This window comes from Carcharhinus amblyrhynchos, chromosome 8 (assembly GCF_965287045.1).
Source record: "Carcharhinus amblyrhynchos chromosome 8, sCarAmb.v2.hapA, whole genome shotgun sequence".
NCBI lineage: Eukaryota > Metazoa > Chordata > Chondrichthyes > Carcharhiniformes > Carcharhinidae > Carcharhinus > Carcharhinus amblyrhynchos.
The window spans coordinates 29,323,386-29,350,574 of record NC_137331.1 but is presented as its reverse complement, the minus strand read 5'-3'; the positions used below and the strand labels follow the sequence as shown (position 1 = coordinate 29,350,574).

General features: G+C 39.9%; 1 protein-coding gene across 6 annotated transcripts in view; it reads left to right on the top strand.

The window, feature by feature from the left end:
• ubr5 (ubiquitin protein ligase E3 component n-recognin 5) overlaps positions 1–27,189 on the top strand; it is a 140,865-nt gene that overhangs the window by 37,228 nt on the left and 76,448 nt on the right. For 3 of the 6 annotated variants that reach the window (XM_080193823.1, XM_080193821.1, XM_080193820.1), the window contains 14 exons: positions 403–583; positions 6,936–7,095; positions 9,287–9,436; positions 12,448–12,659; positions 14,080–14,196; positions 14,288–14,398; positions 15,553–15,707; positions 16,203–16,320; positions 16,656–16,840; positions 18,624–18,733; positions 20,009–20,121; positions 21,427–21,570; positions 22,924–23,082; positions 26,811–26,922. In XM_080193823.1, coding sequence (XP_080049949.1) covers positions 403–583; positions 6,936–7,095; positions 9,287–9,436; positions 12,448–12,659; positions 14,080–14,196; positions 14,288–14,398; positions 15,553–15,707; positions 16,203–16,320; positions 16,656–16,840; positions 18,624–18,733; positions 20,009–20,121; positions 21,427–21,570; positions 22,924–23,082; positions 26,811–26,922 — 2,027 coding nt within the window. The remainder of the gene's footprint in view (positions 1–402; positions 584–6,935; positions 7,096–9,286; positions 9,437–12,447; positions 12,660–14,079; positions 14,197–14,287; positions 14,399–15,552; positions 15,708–16,202; positions 16,321–16,655; positions 16,841–18,623; positions 18,734–20,008; positions 20,122–21,426; positions 21,571–22,923; positions 23,083–26,810; positions 26,923–27,189) is intronic. The other 3 variants (XM_080193822.1, XM_080193825.1, XM_080193824.1) reach the window with 3 other exon arrangements.

The window sequence follows — 27,189 nt, the reverse complement described above, 5'->3', positions numbered from 1 at the left end:
TATCTCTATCTTCTAAATTTTCTTTGCCCTGCCTACAGCTGTATTTTTTTTATTATTGTTTTTCATTAGCAACATTCGTTGACTGATAGACCAATTGTTAAGTAACAAGTTTTGACCAAAAGGTCCCCATTATTTAATGCATGTTTGAATTTCATATTTGCAGTTCATTTGTCCAGGCTAAGAAAAGCACTTGTTTGAAGCTGCGGTTGGCTGATGCATTATTTTAACCTTCTACCGATTGCTATTTAAAAGCTATGAAGCTTCTGAGTAAATTATGCATAAATTGCTCCTGGAAAAATCTCTCGTGTTCACAGGTTTCTTGTATGATTCTTCGTTTTCACCCCTTTCTAATTCCAATTATATTAGTTCAACTAACTTCGACTTCATGAATTGCACATTCAGGAGCCGTTGGAGTTCTGGAGTGAGTGGTGGGGCCTCGGGGAGATCATCGACAGGGGCAAGAGATTCGAGGAGGCAGACTAGAGTGATACGTACTGGTCGTGATCGAGGATCTGGACTTTTGGGAAGTCAGCCACAGCCAGTTATACCAGCATCAGTCATTCCAGAGGAACTTATCTCTCAGGTAATGTGACAGCAGCTGCTAGACAAAGTAAATTTATTCCATCAGGACAGGCAAAGGTTTGAATTGGTTTTAAATAATTAAGTTGGGTTGGTACCGTTGTTCCTGCCAACTTGTGTGGCGCCTATTTGGTGCACTTTGCGGTTCTTCATCTGTACAGCTTAGAAGGAACCTCAGTGGGCACTGATGAGAGATTTGGGGGAAGGAAACCTGAAATTGAATGAAAAGGAATTGGGACAGAATGACAAAAGAATTTTGGCCTCAAAAGTAATGGTCTAACTTGAAAAGTTGAGCTAAAAATTTTAAAGCTAAGATATTGAACATTAAATTCCAATGATAGAAGCATGATTGAGAAGGTTAGCAGCACCTTTTATTATATTACTAACAGTGAGATTCGAACAATGAATTTAAAAGTGTGACTAAATGAGTTCAGTGATGAACTATGCATTAAGATTTGTAAGTTGACCCAAGGGTCCCTTTGTAATAATTGGATTCAATTATTGTCAACTGGTATTGAGATTTAAATTCTATTAAGGATACAAAATCTTGCCCTGGTGTTATCAATTTTACACTTCTCCATAAAATTTGAAAAATATTTTTTGGCTATGGTTGTGTCTGTCATGACCTAACTAATTTATGTGCAATCTTAAAGCAAAATTAAAATAATAATTGGCCTGTGCAAAGATTTTTTAGCCCATTGCGTATGTGAACAAGAGACAAAGGAGTATATAGTTTATGTCCCAATTGCTCCTATTATTGCTATTATTTTATAAAAGTTGGTGTATCAATAGGTTTCAGAAAGTTCCCTGTTGCTGGACTTGTAATTCTCTTTTATTTTCCTTGTACTGTGAAACATTGTGGCTAAGACAACAGCCAAAAAGCCTTTTTATAACAGTCCAGTATTGGGTCAGTGTTCCTGACACCTACTGACCATATTTTCCTGAAGAACAACATTTTGAATAGTGAACTTAAATAAAAACTGGTCATATGTATTTTAAGTAACAAAAATTATCCCCCAATTGCCTCACGCTAGCATGGCAATCTCTGCCACATTTGTTGCAGAGGAAAACACTGGGTTGGGAAGGTGCATGATTCATGGGCCCAGAGAAAACAGAGGCCAATTTCTTGGGGTCAGCAGACCACTTTGTTTCTGTTTGCCTTTTCTGAAGCCCTTCGCAACAGCCAGCCATCGGAGGTTGTGGTCATTGGCAATTCTCCCAATAAGTGTGAGCCACCTTCATACCTTGGTTGCAGGCACCCTGGAGGTTGTGATTCAGTTGCCAGTTCGCCAGACAGATGGTCTTCGAATGGATGATGGCTCTGTCCCCAATCAAAGTGGCCAAGCTAGCACAGATGTCATTGGCTTAACAATGAATATATGCTGATGGTATTACCATGATCCATGATCTCGGAGCTGGAGACCTTGTCTTACTAAGATGTCAGAGATAATGGAATTGGAGACTCTTCAACATTTCTTTTGTCCAGTTTATGTTGTCCAGGTCTGAACACCATCAAGGAGTGTGCTGAACACATGGACTTGGTAGACTCTCAGTTTGGTGATCTGTCGGGTTGCTGTTGTTCCATGCTCTTTCTTTGCTTGGGTGATACAGCTGCAGTTTTTGCATTGGATATGTTGATTTCTGTATGAAGTGACCAGTTGGAGGTGATTATGGATCATCAATGTGGAAATGTGAATCAGTCAACAACCTCCAGTGTCACATTGTCAATACTAGCAACACTCTGAATCGTGACATCTATCTTCCTGATAATGGTCAAACCAAACACGTAACAGGTGTGATTAAGGTTGTCCATTTAATGCAATTGATGTTCCTTAACTGTGGCAGGTTGATGCGGCATTGTCAGTGTAGCGCAAATTGCTTTGGTTCTTGGGCGAGCAAGATTTGAACAGTTCTGTGAAGTAATAGACACATTCTGCAAGAACAAAGAGAAGAATATGCCACAGAGTGCCAGAATATAATCCTGTTTGATCTGCTGCAGATCTTGTTGCCTCATCATATCTGACCTTCTCATCGTATCGAAATGGAAAGAGGAGAGCACGTTGAGCAGTCTCAGCAGGTTAAATAGACTGCCTCTGCTCACATGGTCAAAGCAGTCGATTAGATCGATGAAAGTGATGTTCAGTGTTTATCTTATAGCTGCTAGACTAAAGATATATTTTCCTGCAACAGTGAACATATTCTGATCATGTACCACTAGTGATTAAGTGTTTTCAGATGTCCTGAGATTGTGAAAAGTGTTTTGATAATTTCAATTTCATGGTATTTAGTTTAAGAAGTAGTAAGAAATGATAGCATGGTAGAATTGGTGAAAAGATGGTGCTCAAATTTAGAAAGTACAAAATATTGTTTAAAATTAAACGTGAAAAGGTCCGAATACTGCACTGGCCCTTTTAAGAATTGTCATTTGAAAAAGCTTTAGAAGGCTGTAATATGCGTCCGAGGCTAGCGGTTTTGCTGTACTTTTTCATAACCACAGCTGATAGTATGGGATATGAAGCATGTTTAAGAATCAAAATTACTTTGTATTAGTGGTAATTTAAGCCAGTAAGTTTAGAGTGATAGTAACCATATATAAGATGATAGGACAGAATATGGTCAAAGTGGACGAGGAGCAGTTCCTTGTAGGAAGATCCCATCAGAGCAGTGGAGCCCTTCTTAAAGGAAGGGCCAACATGTTCCTGTAAAGGTGTAGGTCAGGACCAACTAGTCCAGAGAACCCTAAATGTCAAGGAATATATAGGATTGTATAAGGGGGAAAATGGAGGCTGAAGGTGTATGTAGGGGGCTTTAAAACAATGGAAGCCCCAGAAGAGTATACAAACTACAGGGGAATTGAAAATAAATGAGTGTCGGACAGTTCATATGGTATCATTATTCAAGAAGGGAAGTAGGAATAAACCAAGTAATTACAAGACAGTAACATCAATGGTTGGAAAATTATTGGAAAAAGTTCAGAGGGATAGGATTAATCTTGAAGAGGCAAGGATTAATCTAGGATGGTCAGCATGGCTTTGTCAAGGAGAGATCATGTCTGATAAATTTGATTGAAATTCTTTAAGTGACTAGATGTTTAGATGCATTAAGTGCAGTTGATGTACTCTACATGGACTTCAGTAAGGCTTTTGACAGGGTCCCACATGGGACTCTGCTCAAGAAGTTAACAGCCCATGGGATCCAGGGCAGTTTGACAAATTGGATCCAAAATGGTCTTACTAAAAGGAGGCAGAGGGTGATGATTGAAGGTTGTTTTTGGAAGCTGTGCCTAGTGGTGTACATTCATGGTTTAGATGTGAAAATGGGGTCTGATCAGTAAGTTTGCAGATGACATGAAAATTGGTGTGATAAATAGTGAGGAGGAAAGCCTTTGATTACCAGATGGTATAGACACGCTTGTTAGGTGGGGAGAACAGTGACAAATGGGATTTAACCTTTAAGTGTGAGGTTTTGCATATTTGGAGTTCGAACAAGGCAAGGGAATATACAATAAGCGGTAGGACATTAAGTAGTGCAGAGGATCAGAAGGACCTTGGGGTGCATGTCCACAGATCCTTGAAGGCAACAGGACAGATAGATAAGGTAGCATGTGGGATATTTGCCTTTATTAGCCAAGGTATAGAATATAAGCATGATGTGGAGATACTGGCATTGGACTGGGTTAAGCACAGTAAGAAGTCTCACAACAGCAGGTTAAACTTCTTTAACCTGCTGTTGTAAGACTTCTTACATAGAATATAAGATCAGGAGGTTATTATGGAGCTGTATAAAACACTTGTTAGGCCACAGCTAGAGTACTATGTGCAATTCTGATTGCCACACTATAGAAAGGATGCAGAGGATGTTCACCAGGACGTTTCCTGGGATGGAGCATTTGAGCACGAAGAAAGGTTGGAAAGGCTTGGATTGCTGTAGACCAGAGAAGGCTGAGGAAAGGACCTGATTGAGGGTGGCACAGTGGTTAGCACTGTTGCCTCAGGTCTGGGACCCAGGTTCAATTCCAGCCTCTGGTGACATGGGATTTTGGCTATGAAGAGAGGCTGGTTAGGCTGGGATTGTTTTCCTTGCAGCACAGAAGGCTGAGGGGGCAACCTGATCGAGGTGCCCAAAATTGAGGGACATAGGGTAGTTAGGAAGGAACTTTTTCCCTTCATTGGAAGGGTTCGTAGCCAGGGGGCATATATTTAAGATATGGGGGAAAGATTTGGAGGAAATTTGAGGAAAAACATTTTATGCCCAGAGGGTGGTGGGAATCTGGAACTCTGCCTGAAAGGGTGGTAGAAGCATTCAGATGAGCACCTGAAACACCATAGCATACTAGACCATGTGCTTTCCAGCTATTCTGAATGGGATTAGAATAGATTGGTGCAGACATGATGGGCCGAAGAGCCTGTTTTTGTGCTTGAAACTCTGACCCTATAACCTAACTGTGCTAAGTACCTTGAACTTTCAATGCTTCTTTGAACTAGTCAATTCTATTTTCATGCCAGTATGTATCCAATGTAGATTCTGTTGCTATGAAAACTGGAAGTGACATGCTGATATAACATACACTCGTAGCAACTGGAACAGATATGAATTATTGAGCATTTCACTTAATTTACAGCACTCCTGCTTGAAAGATGCTCTGGCTTTTGCAGTATTGCTGTAAATTGTGTTGCTGTTTTCTTCAGAAGCTTTGTTTTTAAAAAAAAGCTCTTTCCTGGGATGTGGATGTGGCTGACTATGCCAGCATATGGAGCCTATCTGTAATTTCACTAGAAGGTGGGAATGAGCTGTCTTCTTGAACCGCTGCGGTCCTTGTGTGCAGGAGCAGCCATATTGCTACTAAGGAGTTCCAGGATTTTGACCCAGCAACTGAAGGAGATGAGATGACGACCCAACGAGGTTATGATTGTTAGTTTGATGAAAGGAAGAAACTACATCTCTGCTGACTGCTGGCTCACATTGTTCTACAAGCCCAATAATGCTGATTTCATTTGCCTTGCTTAGATCTTCCCAGCTAATGAGGAATGTGAAAGCCAGAAAATGATGCCATGGACTGAAATTTGAATAACTAGGCACGTCTAAGTTTATGACTGTGTTTTCATAGTTTTACAGTACCATTGGATCTGTCTTTCAATTCAAGTGGGGTAAATTCCCCAATGACAGAATTACATGGGCCACATCGAGTAGTTGTTGTGCAAGTGCACCTTGATGCACATCTTGGTTAAATGAGTAGTGCAGACATCTGAGAAATGCATGTATAATTGAAAGAAGGACATTGTTCATTTCTGGCTTTGCATATTTTCAGTGATGGCTTGATTGCATTCTTTTAGTGTTTGCCAGTGGCATGATGCAGCTTTTCAGGATCATTTATCATCACTGTTGAAAATATGCATCTTGCTCCCCAACAGCATTGTGAAAGTGCCTCATATTGACTGGTTCCAGAAAATGGCCTTCTATCACTTCCTTGAGGCATCTTTGGATGGCCAGTAAAAGCTGGAATTTCCAGTGATGCCCAAATCCCAGGCATTTTTACTTTAAAAAGGCTAAGTGCCAAGTTAAATGGATAGTTGGAAGCTGAGCTCTTTACACACTTGTTTCTTGATGATCTTGAATGGCGAATTCAGCACATAAATTATTAAAATAGCTTAAGATAAAAGTTAATACCTGGACATTAAAGCTTTCGCTTTCATCGTCACTTGATGTTTTCTCTTATTTTCAATTGAGCAACTATGGCAGCAGTTCTTTATTTAGAGAGAAAAACACAAAATGCTGAAAATACTCTGGTCATGCAGCATCTGTGGAGAGGTACAGTTAACATTTCAGGTTGTTTACCTGGGACCACTCTGTCTCTGCACAGATGTTGCCTAACGTGCTGAGTACTTTAACAACAGCTTGTATTTATATCACATTTACTGTAATGAACCATCCCAAGGTGCTTGCAGGAGCATTATAAAATGAACAGTGGGCCACATGCAATATTGGATGAGGTGACCAAAAGCTTTGTCAGAGTTAGATTTAATGGAATCTCTTAAAGGAGAAATATGAAGGGGTGAGGTGTTGGGATGAAATTCTAGAGCTTGGTGCCTTGGAAACTGAAGGCATGGTCACCACTGGTGGAACACTGGGGAATGCTAGAATTCAAGAAATGTAGATATGCCTGAGTGTTGTCCAGCATTTTCTAATTTTATTTCAAATGTCGGCCATATTTTGCCCATCTTCAGAAAACTTGTCATCTTCTCAAGTGTCTGTAAATTTTCTACGAGCTTTCCTTTAGAAACTTAAACTAATATTTTGCATCCTTTTAAATGGAATTCTTTGTATACTGCTGCTGAGTCTTTGTTTCTTGTAAACAGGCACAAGTGGTACTGCAAGGCAAATCCAGAAGTGTTATAATTCGGGAACTGCAGAGGACTAATTTGGATGTTAACCTTGCTGTAAACAACCTGCTTAGCCGTGATGATGAAGATGGAGACGATGGCGATGATACAGCGAGTGAATCATATTTACCTGGAGGTTTGTGAGCTTGATACTGGGCTTTCAGGTTCAAGTTTTATATTTACTTCTGTTGTTAGCAGACTTGGAATTTTGTGAAATGTGAAAATAGGAGCATCCTTGGAAGAGCACATTTAGTTTGTTTTTATGGGTCTCGTAAGTGTATATCAAAGACATTAAGTGCCAACCCATATTCGTATTCAGATCTAAAATTGCTGTTTCAGAAGAGTTTTGTAAATCGGACCACCAAGCTCCCTTCCCCCTCCAAGATGTGGTTTGTTCGACAAAAAGTTTGTTTGCAAAAACTGTCTAAAGCTCATTGTGTGCAAAATAACTGCAGTCTTTCAAATATAATGTCTCCATTTCACAAAATTCCTACAAATAGTTTAGATGAGCATCTTGCATTTTAATGAGAGAAATGGGCAGACTGGAGGGACTGATTGTGGACAAGTCCCCAGGACCGGATGGAATGCATCCGAGGGTTCTGAAAGAAATGGCGGAGGTGATAGTGGATGCCTTGGTGGTTATTTTCCAGACATCGCTGGATTCCGGGGAAGTGCCGGAAGATTGGAAAACGGCTAATGTTACGCCGTTGTTTAAGAAGGGTGGCAGGCAAAAGGCGGGGAATTATAGGCCTGTTAGTATAACGTCTGTTGTAGGTAAAATGTTAGAATCTGTCATCAAGGAGGAAATAGCGAGGCATCTTGAGGGGAATTGCTTGATAGAGCAGACGCAGCACGGTTTCTTTAAGGGGAAGTTGTGTCTGACAAATTTATTGGAGTTCTATGAGGATGTGTCTAGGGCGGTGGATGTGGTCTTGATTTTCAGAAAGCGTTTGACAAGGTACCTCACAAGAGGTTATTGCAGAAGGTAAGGGGGCATGGAGTTGGGGGTAGGGTGTTAGCGTGGATAGAGGATTGGCTGTCTAATAGGAGGCAGAGAGTGGGGGTTAATGGGTGCTATTCGGATTGACGGTTGGTCACTAGTGGAGTGCCCCAGGGGTCGGTGCTGGGGCCTCAGCTATTTACCATTTATATAGATGATCTGGAGGAGGGAACCTATTGTATGGTGTCGAAATTTGCTGGTGACACCAAGATTGGTGGAACGGCAAATTGCGTGGAGGGTGTGGAGAGTCTGCAGAAGGATCTAGATAGGCTGGGCGAATGGGCCAGGAAATGGCAAATGGAATTTAATGTTGGCAAGTGCGAGGTGGTCCACTTTGGTCGGAATAATGGTAGGAAGGACTGTTACTTACGTGGCGAAAAACTGCAGCAGGCGACGGTGCAGAGGGACCTCGGGGTCCTTGTGCATGAGTCGCAAAAACCCAGCCTGCAGGTGCAGCAGGTGGTCAGGAAGGCGAATGGGATGCTGGCCTTCATAGCGAGGGGGATTGAATATAAAAGTAGGGAGGTCTTGCTGCAGCTGTATAGGGCATTGGTGAGGCCGCAGCTGGAGTACTGTGTGCAGTTTTGGTCGCCGCACTTACGCAAGGATATTTTGGCCTTGGAGAGAGTGCAGAGGAGGTTTACTAGGCTAATTCCGGATTTGAGGGGGTTGAGCTATGAGGAGAGGCTGAATAAACTAGGCTTGTACTCGTTAGAGTTTAGAAGAATGAGGGGAGATCTCATTGAGACGTATAAGATGATGAATGGGATGGGTAGGATAGAGGTGGAGAGACTCTTCCCGCTCAGAAAGGACAGTAGGACTAGGGGGCACAGCCCCAAGATAAAGGGGGGAGCGATTTAGAACGGAGTTGAGGAGGAACTTCTTCACTCAAAGGGTGGTGAATCTCTGGAATTCTCTGCCCGTTGAAGTGGTGGAGGCTGCCTTGCTAAATATTTTTAAGACGTGGGTTGGTGGGTTTTTGATAAGCGAGGGGATTAAGGGTTATGGGGAGAGGGCGGGAAAGTGGAACTGAGCCACGACAGATCAGCCATGATCTTATTGAATGGCGGGGCAGGCTCGAAGGGCTAGATGGCCTACTCCTGCTCTTGGTTCTTATGTTCATTTGATGTCTTATTGTGCTTAAATTGGGTAGAGTATTATGAATTCTTCGGAGAAAGTTTGTATGATAAAGACCCTTTGTGCTCCATTTATGCTTTTCAATGCTAGTTTTTATATTGAGGGAATATATATTACCAATGTAATTTTTTTGAACAAACTTATTTGGTATTTCTTTTGTACTATTGACATTGCTATGTTCCCTTCTCAGAGGACCTTATGTCATTACTGGATGCAGATATCCATTCTGCACACCCGAGTGTCATCATAGATGCTGATGCTATGTTTTCTGAAGATATCAGCTATTTTGGTTATCCTTCCTTCCGTCGCTCTTCTCTCTCCAGACTAGGCTCATCAAGAGGTATTTTGAAGCCAAGATAATTTTACAAGCTTTTTAAATTTTTCTAGGTGTATCTCCTTGTCCTGTGCTTTCAAAAAAGTACTTTTTACTTCTGTGGTAAGAGTAGCAAATAATTTAGTGTACTATTGCTTCTTTTATAGTTGTAGGCAAACCAGAGACCTGGATATATCTCAATAGCATGTACAAGATAAAAACCATGCCACTCTGTTTTTCAAAAACCTTCCATGGTGAACTGTTTGAACAGAAACTTGAGAGCATTATCTTTCCACTTAATAATCTCCTTTAGTCTTTGAACATTTTGCGTGGTGTTGTTAGTGGGCACAATTTCAGTGTTTTGTTATCAATGTGTCTGTATTTACATAGGAACCACAACTACGTTCAAGTGGTCTGTTTTCTTGCTAGTTGCTGTTTAGTGTTATTTTAAAAATTGATGTTTCCCTGCTGAGCATATGGGCAATGACAGACAGGAAAAGATCCTCTCATTCCCCTTTGTTCATTCCAGTAGAATTTTAAAATATATATATTCCGCTCCACCCCCCACCCCACCCAAAACCGTATGATCAGGGATGGTTGGAAAATCTAGGCCAGTTTGGGAGATGGTGGTACAAGAATTGAAACATTCTTCATTGAGAACACTCCACCAAATAGATTAGGTGATCAGTTTAGTTCTGATAGTTGTATGTAGTGCCCATCTTCAGAATTTCTGTTCCAGCCAGAAACTGAGCAAGCTCTCGCAAGTAGGGAATTTGTCTATTGTGTGAGCTGGGAAGAGACTCGCTCTGTAACATCTAAACTTGTATGACTTAAGATTATGACCATTGGTCCTTGCTAATTGGAGCAGGCCGTGAACTCAATAGTCATCTATTCATCATCTTAGAAACTTTGATCAGATCATCCCAAATTTATGCTTCTCTAAAATGTAGATTCCCAGCTCATTGAGCCTATCTTGATAATTAAGAAGCTTTAAGTGGGGAATTTACTTGACAGTGTTTGTCTGCACCCTTTTCAAAGTGTCAGTATCATTCCACTATATGAGATGACCAAGACTGGATTCTTTATTCCAACAGAAGCCTGACCAAGGTATTGTACAAGGACAAATAGTGTACTTTGTCTTACAGTAGTAATTGTAAACGAGGATAAAATTCAAATTTACAGAAACACGCACTCAATTGTTTTAATGTTCTAAAATATTTTAGACTGTTCATTTAAGCGTACAAGCCTTTTGCAGGGATATGTAAGTGTGGCATTAAATGCAGCTTGTGCGCACCTAAAGGCCATACAGTAAACTAAATCAGTTGATCCCACCAAAACTCACCACTATTTTAGTGAAGCCCATACATCTAAAGTTGGGTCACTAGTTTAAGAATGTTCTTTACCTTTCTCAGCCTGGAATCTCTTAATCCCAGAACTGCTTTCATAGTAAGGGTTTTTCTTGGACATTCTCCCTCTAGTGCAAGCTATGCACAGCCTTGTTTCAAATCCTCATGAATTTGGTCTTTTCAGTCTGATTGTGAGCTCCGCTCTGTAGCACACTGAACCATAAAGACTTTTGACCTGTAGCTGCTCGCACTTTTCCAGATGTGCCCAAGTGTTTAAGGGGTGCCTTTGAAACCGTTCTCCTTTCAAAGATCATCTCCATGACAATGTGAAGCACATGGCCTTTGTATTCAGGTAGAAATGCTGATTAGCTACTCTTTAGACCCCAAATCTATTCTATCTTGGAAATAAATGGATTGTTTAAAACGTAATGGTTTATACCCCAACATTCTCAACTCCTTCCTCAGATTTTGGAAACTAGTGTCGAACCACTGTCAACACAAATGCTGCTGCCTTTGTTTCCATGTTTGTACACCTTGTACCTTTTCCCAGCAAAGTGATTTGGCCCTTCCTTTAATCTTCAATGGTCCCTTCACTCAAGACTGTTCTTAGGCAGATTTCATAACAGACATATGACCTCCTTCATTTTACCCTAAATTCATGTCGCGGTCCCAAATAAGTTCTGCAATCTTGAGGTTCGTAACAGTTTATGCCTGAAGTGTTCTTGCTGTTTTAAATATGATATATTCATGGCTATAATGAGGTGCAGGAAGAATAGGCTTGATAAATTTGAATCATTGCAGAATTGCGAAATTTTTAAGTATTGTTAGTTGTGTGTTTATCCCACATTTCAGTTCAAACCATTATTACAATTAATGCGGTGATAGAGTGACAGATGGCCAGTCATCAATTGGCATATTTGTTTTGGCCTGCATTGTTAATATATGTACTGTTTCAGAACTGAAAGGTAATGGACAAACTATTGCTCCCCATTTGCCATTTTGATCTAAAATGCACAAATATCATTTTTTAAGAGTTAGTTCAAATGATCTGATTCCAAAGTTGAAGATGCTGCTTCCTTGATGAAGAAAATCATGGGATGTGCAACAGTAACTGATTCAAGATCAATGTCGTCTAATTATGTGCAAAACAACAAAGAATATGCAGTTTGCTGTGATCTGTTCAAACGTCAAGAGGATACAATACTTTGAACTGTAGAAATTTTCAAAATGTGATATGTTTGGCGTTCGTTTGTGTAATCTTGCATTTAAAGCTTAACTTAAGTATTTGTCTGAAATATAAATGGTTGGGCGGGGGAGGGGAAGCATTTGAGGGTCGTCTTCCAAGAAATGAGTGAGTGCTGGACAAGAACAATATGCCTGCTCTTGAACACCGAGCAGTCATTTACATTATGCTGGCAAGCAGTTGACTACCTATCCTATTGACAGGCAATGGTAGGTAACTTGGGTTGGCCTAAACTAAGTCTTTATTTTTGAAGAGGAGAGAATAATCAGAGTTAATATACATTAGAAGAGATTTTCCTTTCAGTAATAGTCTTCGTTATATTAGGTTTGGCTTAGTGCAGATTTGTTACGCACTTATTTTGTGTAACACTGCTTTTAGTTGTACTGTGGAGGGTTTTCCTAGAGATTGGCTTATTTTTATTCCACTGGTGTGACCCCATTGCATACCAGTTCTCCTTCTTCCCTTAGAGAGAGACTCCGATCTGTTGCGTGAACGAGAGTCAGTTTTACGTTTACGTGAGAGGAGATGGCTTGATGGTTCCTCATTTGATAATGAACGAGGCTCCACAAGCAGAGAAGGTGAATCGAGCTTGGATAAGAAAAGCCTTCCAGTCCAAAGCCCTGTCTCCTTGGGGGAGGAACTGCAGTGGTGGCCTGATCGGGTGAGTTTTTGGAAAAAAAAACCTTGGTTGACTGAAGCCAAATATTAGATTTTGGAAGTGTCACTTATTCAGTAGCAGTTTTAAATTTGTGAACAATTATTTAAAGCAAAATCCCAATCCCCTCTGAAGAGATTTATGACTGGACTCACGGCTAATATACTTAAGAACACGCTGCTTTGGTTTGAGACGTGGCTGGCAGCTTGAGTAAATACTTAGCTTTATGTCACGTGGTTGTTGAGAGAATTTGAGTATGCAAGCAGTGAACTGTACTTGCTGGCATTCAGCTGTCAGTTATGTAAACTTGCTGTTGATGTTTTAAGTTATTATTTCAGATTTGGCCTGGGGTGGTACGGTAGCACAGTGGTTAGCACTGTTGCCTCAATGCCCGAGATCCAGGTTCGATTCCTGGCTTGGGTCACTGCCTGTGTGGAGTTTGCATGTTCTCCCCATGTCTGTGTGGGTTTCCTCCAGGTGCTCTGGTTTTCTCCCACAGCCTGAAAGATGTGCTGGTTAGGTGCATTGGCCATGTTAAATTAACCCCCAGTGTACTCGAACAGGAGCCAAAGTGTGGCAACTAGGGGATTTTCATGGTAACTTCATTGCACTGTTAATGTCAGCCTACTTGTGACACTAATAAATAATCTTATTACAGTTGATGCAAAGCTAAAATGGTATGGATTTCAAAATTTGATTTTAACTAGTTTGCATCCTGATTATACTTCAGTTTGAAATGCTGGAAGGCCAAAGCTAAAAATATGCAGTTTTGCAGGCCTGTGTGTTTAGATAGCCCCATGACTGCAAAAGGATTACTTTCTAACCAAAATTTCAGATCACAAAATTGATTAGAACTTAGAAACTATTGTTCTTTCGTAATGGTTAAATCTTTAAAAATAATACTGTTGCTATTCTAATTGAGGTGGGAAATTAGTTAAACAGTTTGTCTCCAGTTGAACAGCGATGTAAGTGACTGAATTGATTGAAAGGTGGAATATACATTTATTTTGCTATGGCTATCATTGCACCTGCAAGGATTCAGATTCTGGAGAGGGGAAGAGGTAAGTGTTTGAGTATATTTAAAGTGTTCGAGAAAAACACTGGATTTTTGGTATAGTCCATAAGTTTTAGGGAACTATCTTTAAAGACAACTGGTAAGTATTAATATGGGACTAGATTGGTTTTATTATGACTGACATTTGCCTTGTCACAGTAGAGGCTAATATTTAATATAACTCTTCTGCCTCTGGAATTTATAATAAGCCAATGATACAAGGTTAAACAACAACTTTGCCAGGTAATGTATCATAGTGGCTAGTCCAAATCTTGCTGTGAGCAAAGTTGGGTTCTATAGCTCTGAGCCAAGTCCAAGAGAAATAAATAATTTTAAATCCTGTTTTTTATTTTATACCTCCCCTCCCCTCAGGATGGCACCAAATTTGTAGCAATTGGAGCCCTGTACTCAGAACTTATAGCTGTAAGCAATAAAGGTGAATTGTACCAATGGAAGTGGAATGAATCTGAACCTTATAGAAATACGCAGGTATGAATATCTTAATTTTTGTTTTGCATCTGATTCTTGCTGAATATAGCTGTTTATGTGCTGAGTTTTAAATTTTCTTCCTACCCTAAAGAATTCCTCTGTGCATCATCCTCGAACCACGCAGTTAAGCTTAACCAATGAGAAGATTGTCCTGCTGGCTGCCAATAGTATTAGAGCCACAGTTACAACAGAGAATAGCAAAGTAAGTATACTTGACATTGTGCATTCAGCATTTGATAAAATTTGTTTCAGACTTTCACAGGATGTTAATTTTGTTCCTTTGATTTTGGGCTGGCCTTGTATACAGATCTGATTTTAAATAATTACCGAGGCTGTTCTGTAGCTTGGTAAGTTGATGTTCTAGCGGCTCTTCTGAAATAGCTACATAAGGTTGATGAAAATTGCTGCATGAATTTCCTCAGATTTATTTTCAGTTGGATGTGATCTAGAACTCAGGCATATATTTATTTTTGGTTCTTCCAACTACCGTCTGAAAATGAAAGTGTTGTTTTCAAAGATATTTGCTTGGACTCCTTCACTTTTTTATTCCTCCATGCTGCCCGCACACACCTCCCCTGTAGCTGTCTTGTGAAGCCATATTCATTGTACTAGCTGGGTGTGAATGCAGTCTGTGGGATATGATGAGCACGCAGCATATAATAATCCCTGTTCTGTAACTGATTTGGATTGTGTGGAAGTTCTTAAGCCACTTTATATTTATCAGCAGTTTATGTTGGCAAACTAACAGTGATTTAATGGAGCAGTTTTTAAGAGAGATTCTGTGCGGATTTTTGCCACTTTTTCACCTGCGTGAAGTTTTTCATCTGCGTACATTGGGTTGGGACGATACCCCAGCGAAACCTCAGCCCACTGTTTTTCCAGGCATGCACACTTTCTGACCAGGTCCACTGAATAGTAATCAAGTTGGAATCTCCTACCCTATTTATTGTGGTCAGTTCTGGCACCCGAATCACTACCTAGGCTGCAGTTCACCAGTGAGCGCAGACCTGTACTGATTTCTGGTACTTTCTGAACTTTAATATAGTTTAGTGCTACACTGGAAGGTGCTTTTAGTTATTGGGAGTTGGAGGCACACACTTAACACTGTATTCATTTATTACCAATAATCCTGAAAACCTTTTTGGAGCTGTTTGGAAAGCAGACGGAACTTTGAGGCTGTTGCAGCAACTGTAGTTGTGATATGTTGGTGCAACAAATATCTTGGTGTACATCAAAATTTTGGGAACCAACAAATCCTGTGTTCATGTACTACAAGTGGCATTTAACTGTGTAATGGGAGGCTGTAAATTTCTTTATCAACATGATTTCAATATGCCTTTGTACTCTTTGTCCTAGGTTGCCACATGGGTAGATGAGACTTTGTGTTCTGTAGCCTCTAAACTGGAACACAGTGCCCAGATTTTTCCGGAGTTGCAAGGAGAAAAGATTATATCTTTGCATTGTTGTGCCCTATATACCTGTGTCCAACTGGAAAATAGCCTGTATTGGTGGTGAGTGTTGAATGTATTTTTAAATGTCAGCATGTTGGTGAAGCATGTATGTTGGCTTTGATTAGTCAATCCAAGTAGAAAAATGACTTACTGTTGCTCCTTTTTCTTATGTTCTGCAGTATCCAACATCTCCCTGCTCTCTCTCTCAAGATACTCAGTATTTTACTTTGTACTGATGTCAAGCTAACTTGTCCATAATCCTGGTTTATCTTATTTTAATTTTATGGATTGGAACCCCACTCTTATCTTGTTTTTTCAGTGATTCATTTACAATATTTATCAGGATATGACTAAGAAAATTTGCCCTCTGTCCACTGTCCACCAGCCTAGATGCCTTGTTTTCTTACTTTCTGGGGAAGGCAGTCATCTGATTGACAGAAACGAAGTCATTCAGTGTACTTGCTTAGCAGCTAATTTTATAACAGTTCTCAAGTGTAATAATGAACTACTTTATACCTCAGTTTACTAAATCAGGTGACTTTCCTTTCTGTTTAGGGGAGTAGTGCCTTTCAGCCAACGGAAAAAGATGCTTGAGAAGGCAAGAGCCAAAAACAAAAAACCAAAGTCCAATGCAGGCATTTCATCAATGCCCAATATCACTGTTGGAACACAGGTCAGAAGAACCATTTTGTGCTTTCTAAATAAATCCTAAAATCTTAACTCCATTAGTATGTGGTATGATGTAACGTGAACTTCAAATGCCCTTTGACATTGAATTTTGTAAATGTATTAACTGAATAAGATGGTTGTATTACAGAAGAGGGAAGGGGGTGTTTTAAATCTGATAAGCTTGCGTTGTACTTTTATGCAGGCGATTCCACTGTATGCATTCAAATTGAAAGACTAAGTTCCATCTTAAAATGTACAGAAGCTGAATAAGTTAAATTGGATCAATTAGTTGTGTCTAAACTAAGTGCCAAGTGAAGAAATATAATTTTATTCCATTAGGTGTGTTTGAGAAATAATCCACTTTATCATGCTGGAGCAGTAGCTTTTTCCATTAGTGCTGGCATTCCAAAAGTTGGTGTATTGATGGAGTCCGTTTGGAATATGAATGACAGCTGTCGGTTCCAGCTGCGATCACCAGAAAGTTTGAAAAACTTAGAAAAATTGTCTAAAAGCACTGAAAATAAGTAAGTCATTGATGCAATGCTATACCTTGTTTGTACTTGAAATGTCTTAGGCTGGATATATGTAATGTCCTTAATCCACCACCCATGTGTGCAGTGCCTTTGTGTCGATTGAGCACGGTTATACATCTGATGTTAATTGGTTGAAAACAATTGTCTTGATTAATTCCACGTATGAGTTTTGAAGTGCAAACTATCAATCAGCCCCATCACACTCATTAATCAAAAGCATGGCCAAACGTGTCTTCCTAAAATAAACCCAACACTAATTTTACAGGATGAACTTTATTAAATGTAGTAAAAAATTATGGAATCCTTTAAATGACAGCAAATTTAATTGTTAATCTTTTAAGTACTTATTAATCCTACTAATCACATCACTTGGTATTGAAACTGTCTGAATTCAATTCACATGTCAGGGTTTGATAGCATTATTTAGGCTAGCTCTTCAGTGTAATATTGAGGAACTGCTTCTTCACCAGAGGTGCCATTTGTTAGATGAAAGATTTCAGCTGAAATGCTGCCCGAAAACTTTTAACTTGAAAGGCACAGTTTAGATTGAAGTATTTATTCTTCAATGCATGCTCCCTTTGGATTTTTTTTGCACTGCATCAGGAGAACCATTTTGTGCTTTCTAAATAAATCCTAAAATCTTAACTCCATTAATATCTAGTATGATGTAATGTGAATTTCCGATGTCCTTTGACATTGAATTTTGTAAATGTATTAACATTTTTTCTCTTTTGCTTGCATCCTCCTTCCTGCACTAGAAAAAGACTAATTTGTTACTGTCATGTTCTGTGACATGCTTGCTCAACAGACAAAATTGAGTTTGTTTTAGCTGCACTTGATATCAGTTATTAAAATGTTAGTCCAATGCACGATGTTGCTCTCCTTTGAGCACTTAAGGCCATGTTTTGCTCTGTGGCAAATGAACACAACCAGTCATTTGCGGTACTTTGTGAGGTTTTGGACTAAGGCTTAGTGTAAAGTAGAAACACAAAAATCGATACCCCCTCTACAGAACTGCTGGAATGTGAACAGGAAAAATGAACTCAATCAATCAGCATTTTATTTTTGAAAACTTTAACAGTAGGTAAAATCTGAAGGAACTGGACTTCACACTGTAAAAGTTAATTTTCAAGGTCAGGATGGTTATTTAGCTGTAATTAAGAATTACCATTTCCAACATTTTCCTGGTGATACTAGTGCATATGTATCAGGTAAGCACAGAAATTTCACTTTCTCACCTCCAAACGTCTTTGAATAGTGAGTCAGGTGACGTAGTGTTTCTTCGGGAAGCTTTAAGAAGTCACATCTTGGGCACGTTCTCATTTTAACTGCATGATTTGCTGGAAGTTACTGTCTGATTTCCAGGTAACTAAAGGTGAAGGTGGTTGATCTCATTTCTATTTCCACTGCAAAATTCAGCATTATTTCTCAGTTTGAGTTCAAAGTTTATTGAAATAAAATGACTGATCTTAAATTCACTCATTGTTAAATCAACATGTTCAACCACATTCCAAGTGTGATATTGAGAACATATCTTTGTATGAAGAAAAAAATCCAATTTTTTGGAATAATTGCACAAGTGGATTCTGGATTAGCATAATCTGCTTTTAATAAAGAGTTGAATCAGTTTATTTAAAATGATTCATCTTTTATTTTGATTTGCCCGTATCTGAATGGATTGTTCAGAATTAGTTTTACTGAATATAACTTCATGGTAGAATAGCCTACAACTCTTGTTTTGAAATATGGATATAATGTCATTTTTCTGATACAGGACTGAGAGCAAACAGGAATCTGTGAAGACTGAAATGGGGCCACCACCATCTCCAGCATCCACTTGCAGTGATGCATCCTCTATTGCTAGTAGTGCATCACTTCCCTATAGTAAGTATTACAAAAAAGGAGAGATTCTGTAGTTTGTCAGTTTTCAAATGGTCAGTTATGATCTGAAATGCAAACCTGAAAGGGTGGTGGAAGCAGATTTCATGGTAATCTTTATAAAAGGCATTAGGTAATACTTGCAGAGAGCAAAATTGCAAGGATATGGATAAAACTATGGAAAACGATTGTTGGTTCTTTCTAGGATCTGGTAGAGGTAGGGTGGGCCAGATTGCTTCCTGTGCTGAGATTCAGTAACCATAAACACAAGCAGCAGAGATAGTGTTTCATTTTGTTAGTACAAAGAACAACACAGCACGGGAAACAGGCCCTTTGGCCCAACGAGCCTGCGCCACCATTTTAACAATGTGCTTTTCCTCCTCCACCCTTGACCCATGTCTATGCTTATGGTACCCCCATTGGAAACCAGATTAAGGGGAGAATAATTTAGGGACAATTTGTTACACCAGTTAGCCTAAGAGCACATCTTTGGGGTGTGGGAGGAAACGTACGCAACCATAGGGAGAACGCGCAAACTTCCACAGATACTGGCCCAAATCCATGTGTCTGCACAGCAAACAGTGATAGTCACTGAGCTGTCGTGGTGCCCATCTGCTGGTCCAGCTTAAGCATACGCAAAGTACTAGGCTACTCTTGAAACATCCAAGAGCAGCCCATGCACGACCCACCGCGTGTATGCCCCTCATTAGACAACAAGGTGGACCGACGCAGCTGTGGCGTAAAAGAGAAAAACGTCAACATGTAACAGTTGATTTCCAGGAATATCCCGAGGCTCTGATCTTTATTTAAAACAGTCTCCGATAACCCTCCATCCCTATTTCGCTCATGCGTCTATCTAAGTAAATCTTAAACAAGCCCAGCGTGCCTGTCTCCACCACCTTACTTTGCAGTACATTCCATACCCCCATGACCCTCTGTGTGGAAAAACCTCCCGCTAGCATCCAAATTATACGTCACCCCCCTCACCTTAAGCCCGTGGCCCCTTGTGATATTTGTCTCCAATCTAGGAAAAAGCTTGCCACTGTTTACTCTATCTGTACCCTTCATTATCTTATACACCTCTATTAGATCCCCCCTCAATCTCTGCCTTTCTAAGGAACACAGTCCCAATTTACCCAATCTTTCCTCATAACCCAGTCCTTCCATACCAGTGCTAGTACAGTTCACTAGTACTAGTGAATTGTGTATCAGGACAGTTTTTAATAAATATTATATTGTAACTGCTCAGGTATGATTGGTTAACTCTTTCTTCTAATACAGAGCGCAGACGTTCCACTCCAGCACCTAAAGAGGAAGAGAAAGTAAATGAAGAACAGTGGCCACTTAGAGAAGTGGTATTTGTTGAAGATGTTAAAAATGTACCAGTAGGGAAGGTATGAAAATTGATATATTTGGTGTTATGTCAATACTGAATAATAAACTTGATGGGAGGAGAGTGACTCCAATCGTAATTGTTTACATAAAAGTATACCTTGACTCTCACTAACGACAACTGCCAGTAGTGTATATAAACCACAGAAATTATTTCAAATTTATGCATTCACATTTTGCCATCTGATCTTTTTACAGTGGAAGCCAATTAATAGTTTCTCTTATCGATTGGCTATACACTGAGTAACCGTGTTGTTAAAATGTGATGGTTTGTGCGCCACTTTTAATTCTTGAAGTAACAGTGGTGCAAAATTTAACTAAACACAAATGACGCACGTTTTTTTATGGCAATAGTTTAAAACACAACCTCAGGAAACCATTTTGGTAAGTAGTTTCTAGCCAAGCAACAAGTGTGAAGCAGAGAATCTAGCAGCTTTGTCTCTCAAATTAGTGGCAAGTGCATTATGTTTTGGTTGCGCTGACATCCTACAGTAACTGAGTCATAGTAACTTGATTTATTCATTTAAAGATGTTTGTCATTGTAATAAAAATATCAGCTGGCTTATTGAAATTCTGAATTTTGGGATCCCTATGGTATAGATACTGTTTGTGAATCGGTGAATAATATTTCAAGAGATTCTATGGGCTGGATCTTGCCCCAGTGGGGTACTACATTAATTGAACTTTCCTGTGTCCTTCAGTGCAAAAACAAAACTGGACATGCAAACTGATAACGAGGGCAAGAGGAATCCTTAGTGAAAGGTCGGACAAGCAGTGCTCTCCTTAACGAATGGAATTTAAGGATTGTGAAAGTGATGGAATAGGTGGTGAATTAGTCAAATCTAGTATAGAAAGGAAAAATTGGATCATGGGAATGAAAAAGACAGGAGAAATAACATTAAAATTGGACTAAATATAGGAATGAAATGAGTTGTTCCCATTCTGGGCCAGAGAGGTTGATCAGCATCACATGAAAAATCTGCACATCATTAATGGATGCGTATGCTTACAATCAGCAGCAGGTTTAATGGCCAACTAACTTGCAAATTCAGCAAGTCTTTAAAAAAAACAGGAAGGCCAAAGATGGGAGAGTTTGTGTGAAGAAAACAGCAGAGCAGTATAAATCAGCTAGTGCGTTTTGATTTTTGCAGCTTGCGCATATCTTTCAACTTGCTGGCCGACTTGTATGTGAATAATGGCGTACAGTCTTAGCATGCCATTATTTTTCCAGCAAGATCTGGCCTTTCATTATGTTGATATAATTCCAGCAGTGATGTCAACAAAATGCACTTTAATTTCTCCAAAAGGTATTGAAGGTGGATGGTGCCTATGTTGCTGTGAAATTTCCTGGGACTTCTAGCAGTGTCAGTAATCAGAGCTGTCCTAGTACAGATGCTGATCCAACATCCCTTCTGCAAGACTGTAGGCTACTTCGAATTGATGAGCTACAAGTAAGTATTGTCAAACCGGTTATTAAATATTACGTAACTCTTGTGTGGATATACTGGCGAAGTGGGGATTGAGTTGTAGGTGTATAACTGAGTTCAAGGTGGCTCCTTAAAACATTGGCTAGACAGTTTCAAGTAAAACTGCAGCTTCAGTTTTTAAATTTTAACATTTTCTATTTTGATTTTGCTAAACTCAGTAATTACTAGCAGTTGATCCAACCAAAATGAGTTATACATCCGAAGACTTTGGTAGCTTGCTTAAATGCCTGTTCTTAGAGCCTAAATATTACCCATGACAAATCCCAGCAGAGCCGAACACATTTACTTTCCTTTTAGGATCAGATGTGGGTCTTCTGCTTATTTCTCTTCAACTTCTCCACACACTACCCAATCCTATTACAGAAAGTTCTTGTGCTAATACAGTTGTAGCACTCCACGCTTGGCATTACTTGATGAAACCAGTGTACCATCCTCATCTGTGTGGCTCAGCACCAGATAATTTATATGGGAATCTGCTGCAGAAATCAACCATATGCATTCCTCATGTGGAAATTCACTGCAGACTCCGAATAAAAAAACCCAGAATAAATATGAGAATAATAAAAAATAAACAATAACCTTCAAGCTGCTCTTTTTAAAGCCAATCTTGCATTTATGATCTTTCTCCTCTCAACCCATATTTTTCAATTCTAATTTGAGTTCTTGCCAAATTGAATAGTTCAATGAAGTTAGCGTTTACTGTTTTAGCTGTTAGTTCTATTCCATAAACTAACAACTCAAGTTCTTATGAGCAGTAATAGGTTTAACTTGGAAAGCATATTTCTGCATTTTTATCCACCACACATTTGATGGTGTGTCTTTCCTCTCCAGTGAAAAACTCAAATACTAAATTGTAAATTAATGCAAGCACCACTTCCAACTTTAAAATTTTCAGTGATTGAAATTATTAGTGTACTTTTGGATCAAAAGTTAATTTGACAATATGCACACAAATCTGAGCACTAACAAATTAAGAGCAGAAAGGGTCTTCCACTGTAATGTGAATTCATTACGGCTTTTTTGCTGACTAGGGTGGAAAAAGGGTGGATACCTGTAATGTGGATTCTCTACCCCTATGCACATTTTGGTTGTTATTTGGAGCTTTCTTGCTATCAAACTGGGTCAGCATCAGTGCCAGTTCTGCTTGTATTTAATAGGCAATCTAGGGTTGAGTGCTGACCTATGTATGACCAGTAATTTGAAAAAAACATTCAACCGTTTTAAAGTCTTCTCTGCACCAGTTTTATTTTTTTCTGCTAGCAATTAGGAAATCTTGAGCCTTTGTGACAATTAGAGTATTTTTTGTTTTACTCCCAGCACTATTATTGGTACCAATGGGTTCTCCAGTGGGAATCCTCCCTATCTAACGTGTTTGGAAAACGAGGACCAACGGAAGGATGCCAACCAGGTCAGACTGCACGTGAGGTATTCTGTGCCCACCCAGCAGTACCCTCACACCCGAATCTGCAGACAGAGGTGACTAGACCTTGCTTTGGCAGATAATTAGTGCATGTGGTGGCTCCTATTTCCATAAGAAACTGGGATACCCAACCCAATGGTACTGTTGACATGTTAATGCTTTGACTACCTGTAATGTTAGATGATTCTTTAGAAGTAGCCCGATAATAGTATGTCATACTTTTAGTAGTACATGAAAGAAGGCACACCGGGGGAACATCTTCCGAGCATATTTGCAGGCATTATCTATTGCATCTACCAGGCAGAGCCTGTTGGAAATTTTCTTGCCATGGTCTGGGTCATCACAGCCAGATGTAGAGCTACATCATCTGAGTTGCCTTCAATGACTGTGCAATCATGAGTCGGCACAACCAGTGCCAGTGTGAGTTGGCTGCCGCACCTTTCGCTGGGCATTTTTTCCCCATATTTTGTTGGATCTTGCCATTAATAGCAAGGCCAGCATTTGCCCATCCCTAATTGCCCTTGAATTGAGTGGTTTGCTAGGCCATTTCAGAGGGCAGTTAAAAGTCAACCACATAAACTTGTGGGAACCATACTGCAGAATGACAGCTACCTTATACAACACAACCTTGACTTAAGCTACTGTGAAGTATGTTCAGGCACAGGACTGACCTGTCATTTTCTTGCAGGCTTTTGCCCATTCCCCCATTCAGCCATGGCAAAGGCTGCAAGTGGGTTGAGCTCCCTTTTTGGAAGCTTTCAGATGCTCTAAGAATTTTTGTTCCTCTATTTGACTTCTGTGTGGTTTTAAAGTTTCACTTGTACAACATTATCTGCTCATACCTCTGTGGCTCCTGCATGTGTCCATGTTGATGCCTGGAGCTGTCAGTTATTACATAAGTGAACTGATGGCATGACGTTTGAGTGGTGTGAGCACGTTGCTTTTCTTGTGAAATTTTCACCAGTCTCAGAAGTTTAGCACTCATTTACACTATGTCCAGCAGGCCCCCAGCATTATATATAAAATATGACAGTACAGAAACAGATCTTTTGACTGTCAGTGCTAGGCCACATTTTAGTCCACGCAAGGCTTCTAATTTTACACTCCTGCTTACTCCTCATATCCTTTAATAAGCTTTTTTAAATTACTCTCTAATTTCCTTTGAGAATTAATTGACTATGTCAGAGAAGTGCAAATTCTAACCACCCTGACTGTAAATATTTTTTAACTGTCCATTGAATTATTTTTGTTTTTAAACATCAGTGCTGCCTTGTTACTGTCTCATCGATCTGTGGAAACAATTGATGATCATTATTATTATTATTATCCCTTTATATTCAGGTCACCCCTTTGCTGTAGTGGAAAACATCCTAAAATAAGTCTCTTTCCATTACTGTAACCTCTGATCCTAAGAAATGTATTAGATAGCCTGAATTGCAAATTTTCCATTACTTTTTCTCCTTTTTATAATGGAGTGTCTAAATCTGTGCCTCGTACTGCAGCTGAGTTATAACTAAGATCTTGTGTTTATGTTGTAGATGTAAAGTCAAGAATTGCTTTAGCCTGTTCATGTTGTCACTCTTAATGACCTGTGCACCCAAGATCAGTGTTTGCTCCTTTGTTCTACTTAAGTTATCATTTTGATGTCCATTTCTGTTCTCCCACACTCTACTGTAAAGAGATATTAATTCATGGTTTTCTGTATTGAACTGTTTGTCATCTATCTGCTTATCCTGACATCTTACTTAGGTCCACCTGCAATCTTTATGGTTATCACATGATGCTATTTATCATCAATAAGCTTCGGTATTCTTCGGTCTAATCAAGCAGTCCAGATAATTGTGATTTTGCTAATAAGCTGCTTCAACACACAGCCCCATAGAGAAACACGAAATATATCTTTTCGGTCCAAGAAACTCCCTTTGCAGCTGCCCTTTGCTTCATGTCCTCTCTTTCTGTCCATCCAGCCACAACCTTGTGTTTCAATTTCTTGTCCAGTATCAAATGCTTTCTGAAAGTTATGAATTTTTAAAAAGAACTCCTACAAAATATATCTTCTGCACTTTTAGTTGTTCCCACTGTTTTTTTCCCTTCAATAATTCCATAAAATGGTCAAGCAAAATATTGCCTTTTAGGCATCCATACTGAATAGCCCCAATAACCACTTGTTTTGCCAAGCGCTTAAACAATTGTATTCTGCATTTCAGTAGATTATCGACAACTGAAATGTATAATTTCTTGTCTTTCTAGTTTAGTGCTCCCTGTCCCTTTTGAAAAGGAAGCCACGTCCACACACTTCAATTCTCTGACAAAAGTTTCCTTTCCATGGACTTTGGAAAAATGTCTGTACATAAGCTATTCCTTCCTAGTTTCTCTTCAGGTCCTGTAGATATCCAGATTCTAGGGACTTGTCTATACCTACCACAAGCTTGTGTAACTAGTTTGCCTCTTTGAATAGCAACTTCTGCTAACAGTTTGTCATCCACCTCTTCTCATTCTACCATCCTAGTATCTGCATTTCATCTGAAAACAGACGAAAGATTTACCTAGTGTTTCCATCTTCTCTACTTAAAGCTTGCTTATTTCATCTCATGATGGCGTATGCTTTCTCTGAATGTGCCTTTATATCCTTCATAGTTTAATAATTTCCTCATTCCTATTTTTTTGAATCTCCCACTTATAAAGCTTTCCACCAATGCCACATTTTTTGTGGTTTCCTTTCACATTTTAACTTCCTTTATATGTATTTTTGTGTTGTGACATTATAAAGTTGCCACACTAATCTAACTGGCCCCTAGTTGGATTTGTGCTCAATCTGAAGATGTTCAGAGAGTACCTTTGAATAAATTGGGCTGGCACGTACCAGCTTATGTTATTTCTGGTAAGTTTTCATGTCAAGATTTGGATTTTCTTGAGTCATCTCAGTGTGAATTTCAAACTAGCTGACCTTGTGCAACATTGCACACAAGGATTAAAACCAAGTGCAGTCTGCAGGTAAAATGGAGGTGGACACATAAAGCATTCTTCCCCCTTCTCCTTGCTGCCTGTTAATCCCTTGTCTGCTGAACAGTTCAACCTGGCAAATGTCACAATCTCCCATTCTTCTTTGAAATACCTGCTGACCTGTCCCCCCCTCTGCCTCTTCTCTGTCCGTCCCCCCCTCTGCCTCTTCTCTGTCCGTCCCCCCCTCTGCCTCTTCTCTGTCCGTCCCCCCCTCTGCCTCTTCTCTGTCCGTCCCCCCCTCTGCCTCTTCTCTGTCCGTCCCCCCCTCTGCCTCTTCTCTGTCCGTCCCCCCCTCTGCCTCTTCTCTGTCCGTCCCCCCCCCCCCGCCTCTTCTCTGTCCCCCCCCCCCCGCCTCTTCTCTGTCCGTCCCCCCCCCCTGCCTCTTCTCTGTCCGTCCCCCCCCCCTGCCTCTTCTCTGTCCGTCCCCCCCCCTCTGCCTCTTCCTCTTCCTATCTCCTGCTGCATCTGTGCACTTAACTCTTTTCTCCCTCCCCAATAGCCACTTGCTTCATGCTGGTATTGCTCGTCCATTTTCTGGGCACCTTCAGCTGTGTTGTGGGTAACCAACTGTTTCATTTATTCTTCCTTCCATGATTCTGATGGATCTATGTGTAGAAGTGTGGTGTATTGTTTTTGCTGGGAGGTAAAAGGGTTGTAAAGTATGCATGTAGAATCATGACTGTTTATGATGAAGCTATTATAACTGAAAACTTTAGCGGAGCTTCTCGCTACAACATACTGATTACAGTTTATATCTTGTTTCTTCTTTATATTGCTTCAGGTTGTGAAAACAGGTGGGACACCAAAGATTCCAGACTGTTTCCAGCGCACCCCTAAAAAGCTGACTATCCCAGACAAAGCAGAGATCCTTGCAGTGAATGTGGATTCCAAGGGTAAGTGCAACAGCTGCCCTTGTACTCTATAAATCTAACAGTATCGCTGTGGCTTATAATTGTAAAGAAAATGGAAGACTTGTGTTGTCATTGTGGCGTTTTGCTTCAGATTTCAGCTGCCTTCTAGCACCTTGTTGAAACCAGCATACATCATCCGCAAACTTGCAAATCATTGCTCTTTATTTAAAAAATTCATTTGTACGCTTTAATTGGATTAGTGTATGATCAAAATAACAAAGTAATTTACTTAACAGGGCTTAATCTGTA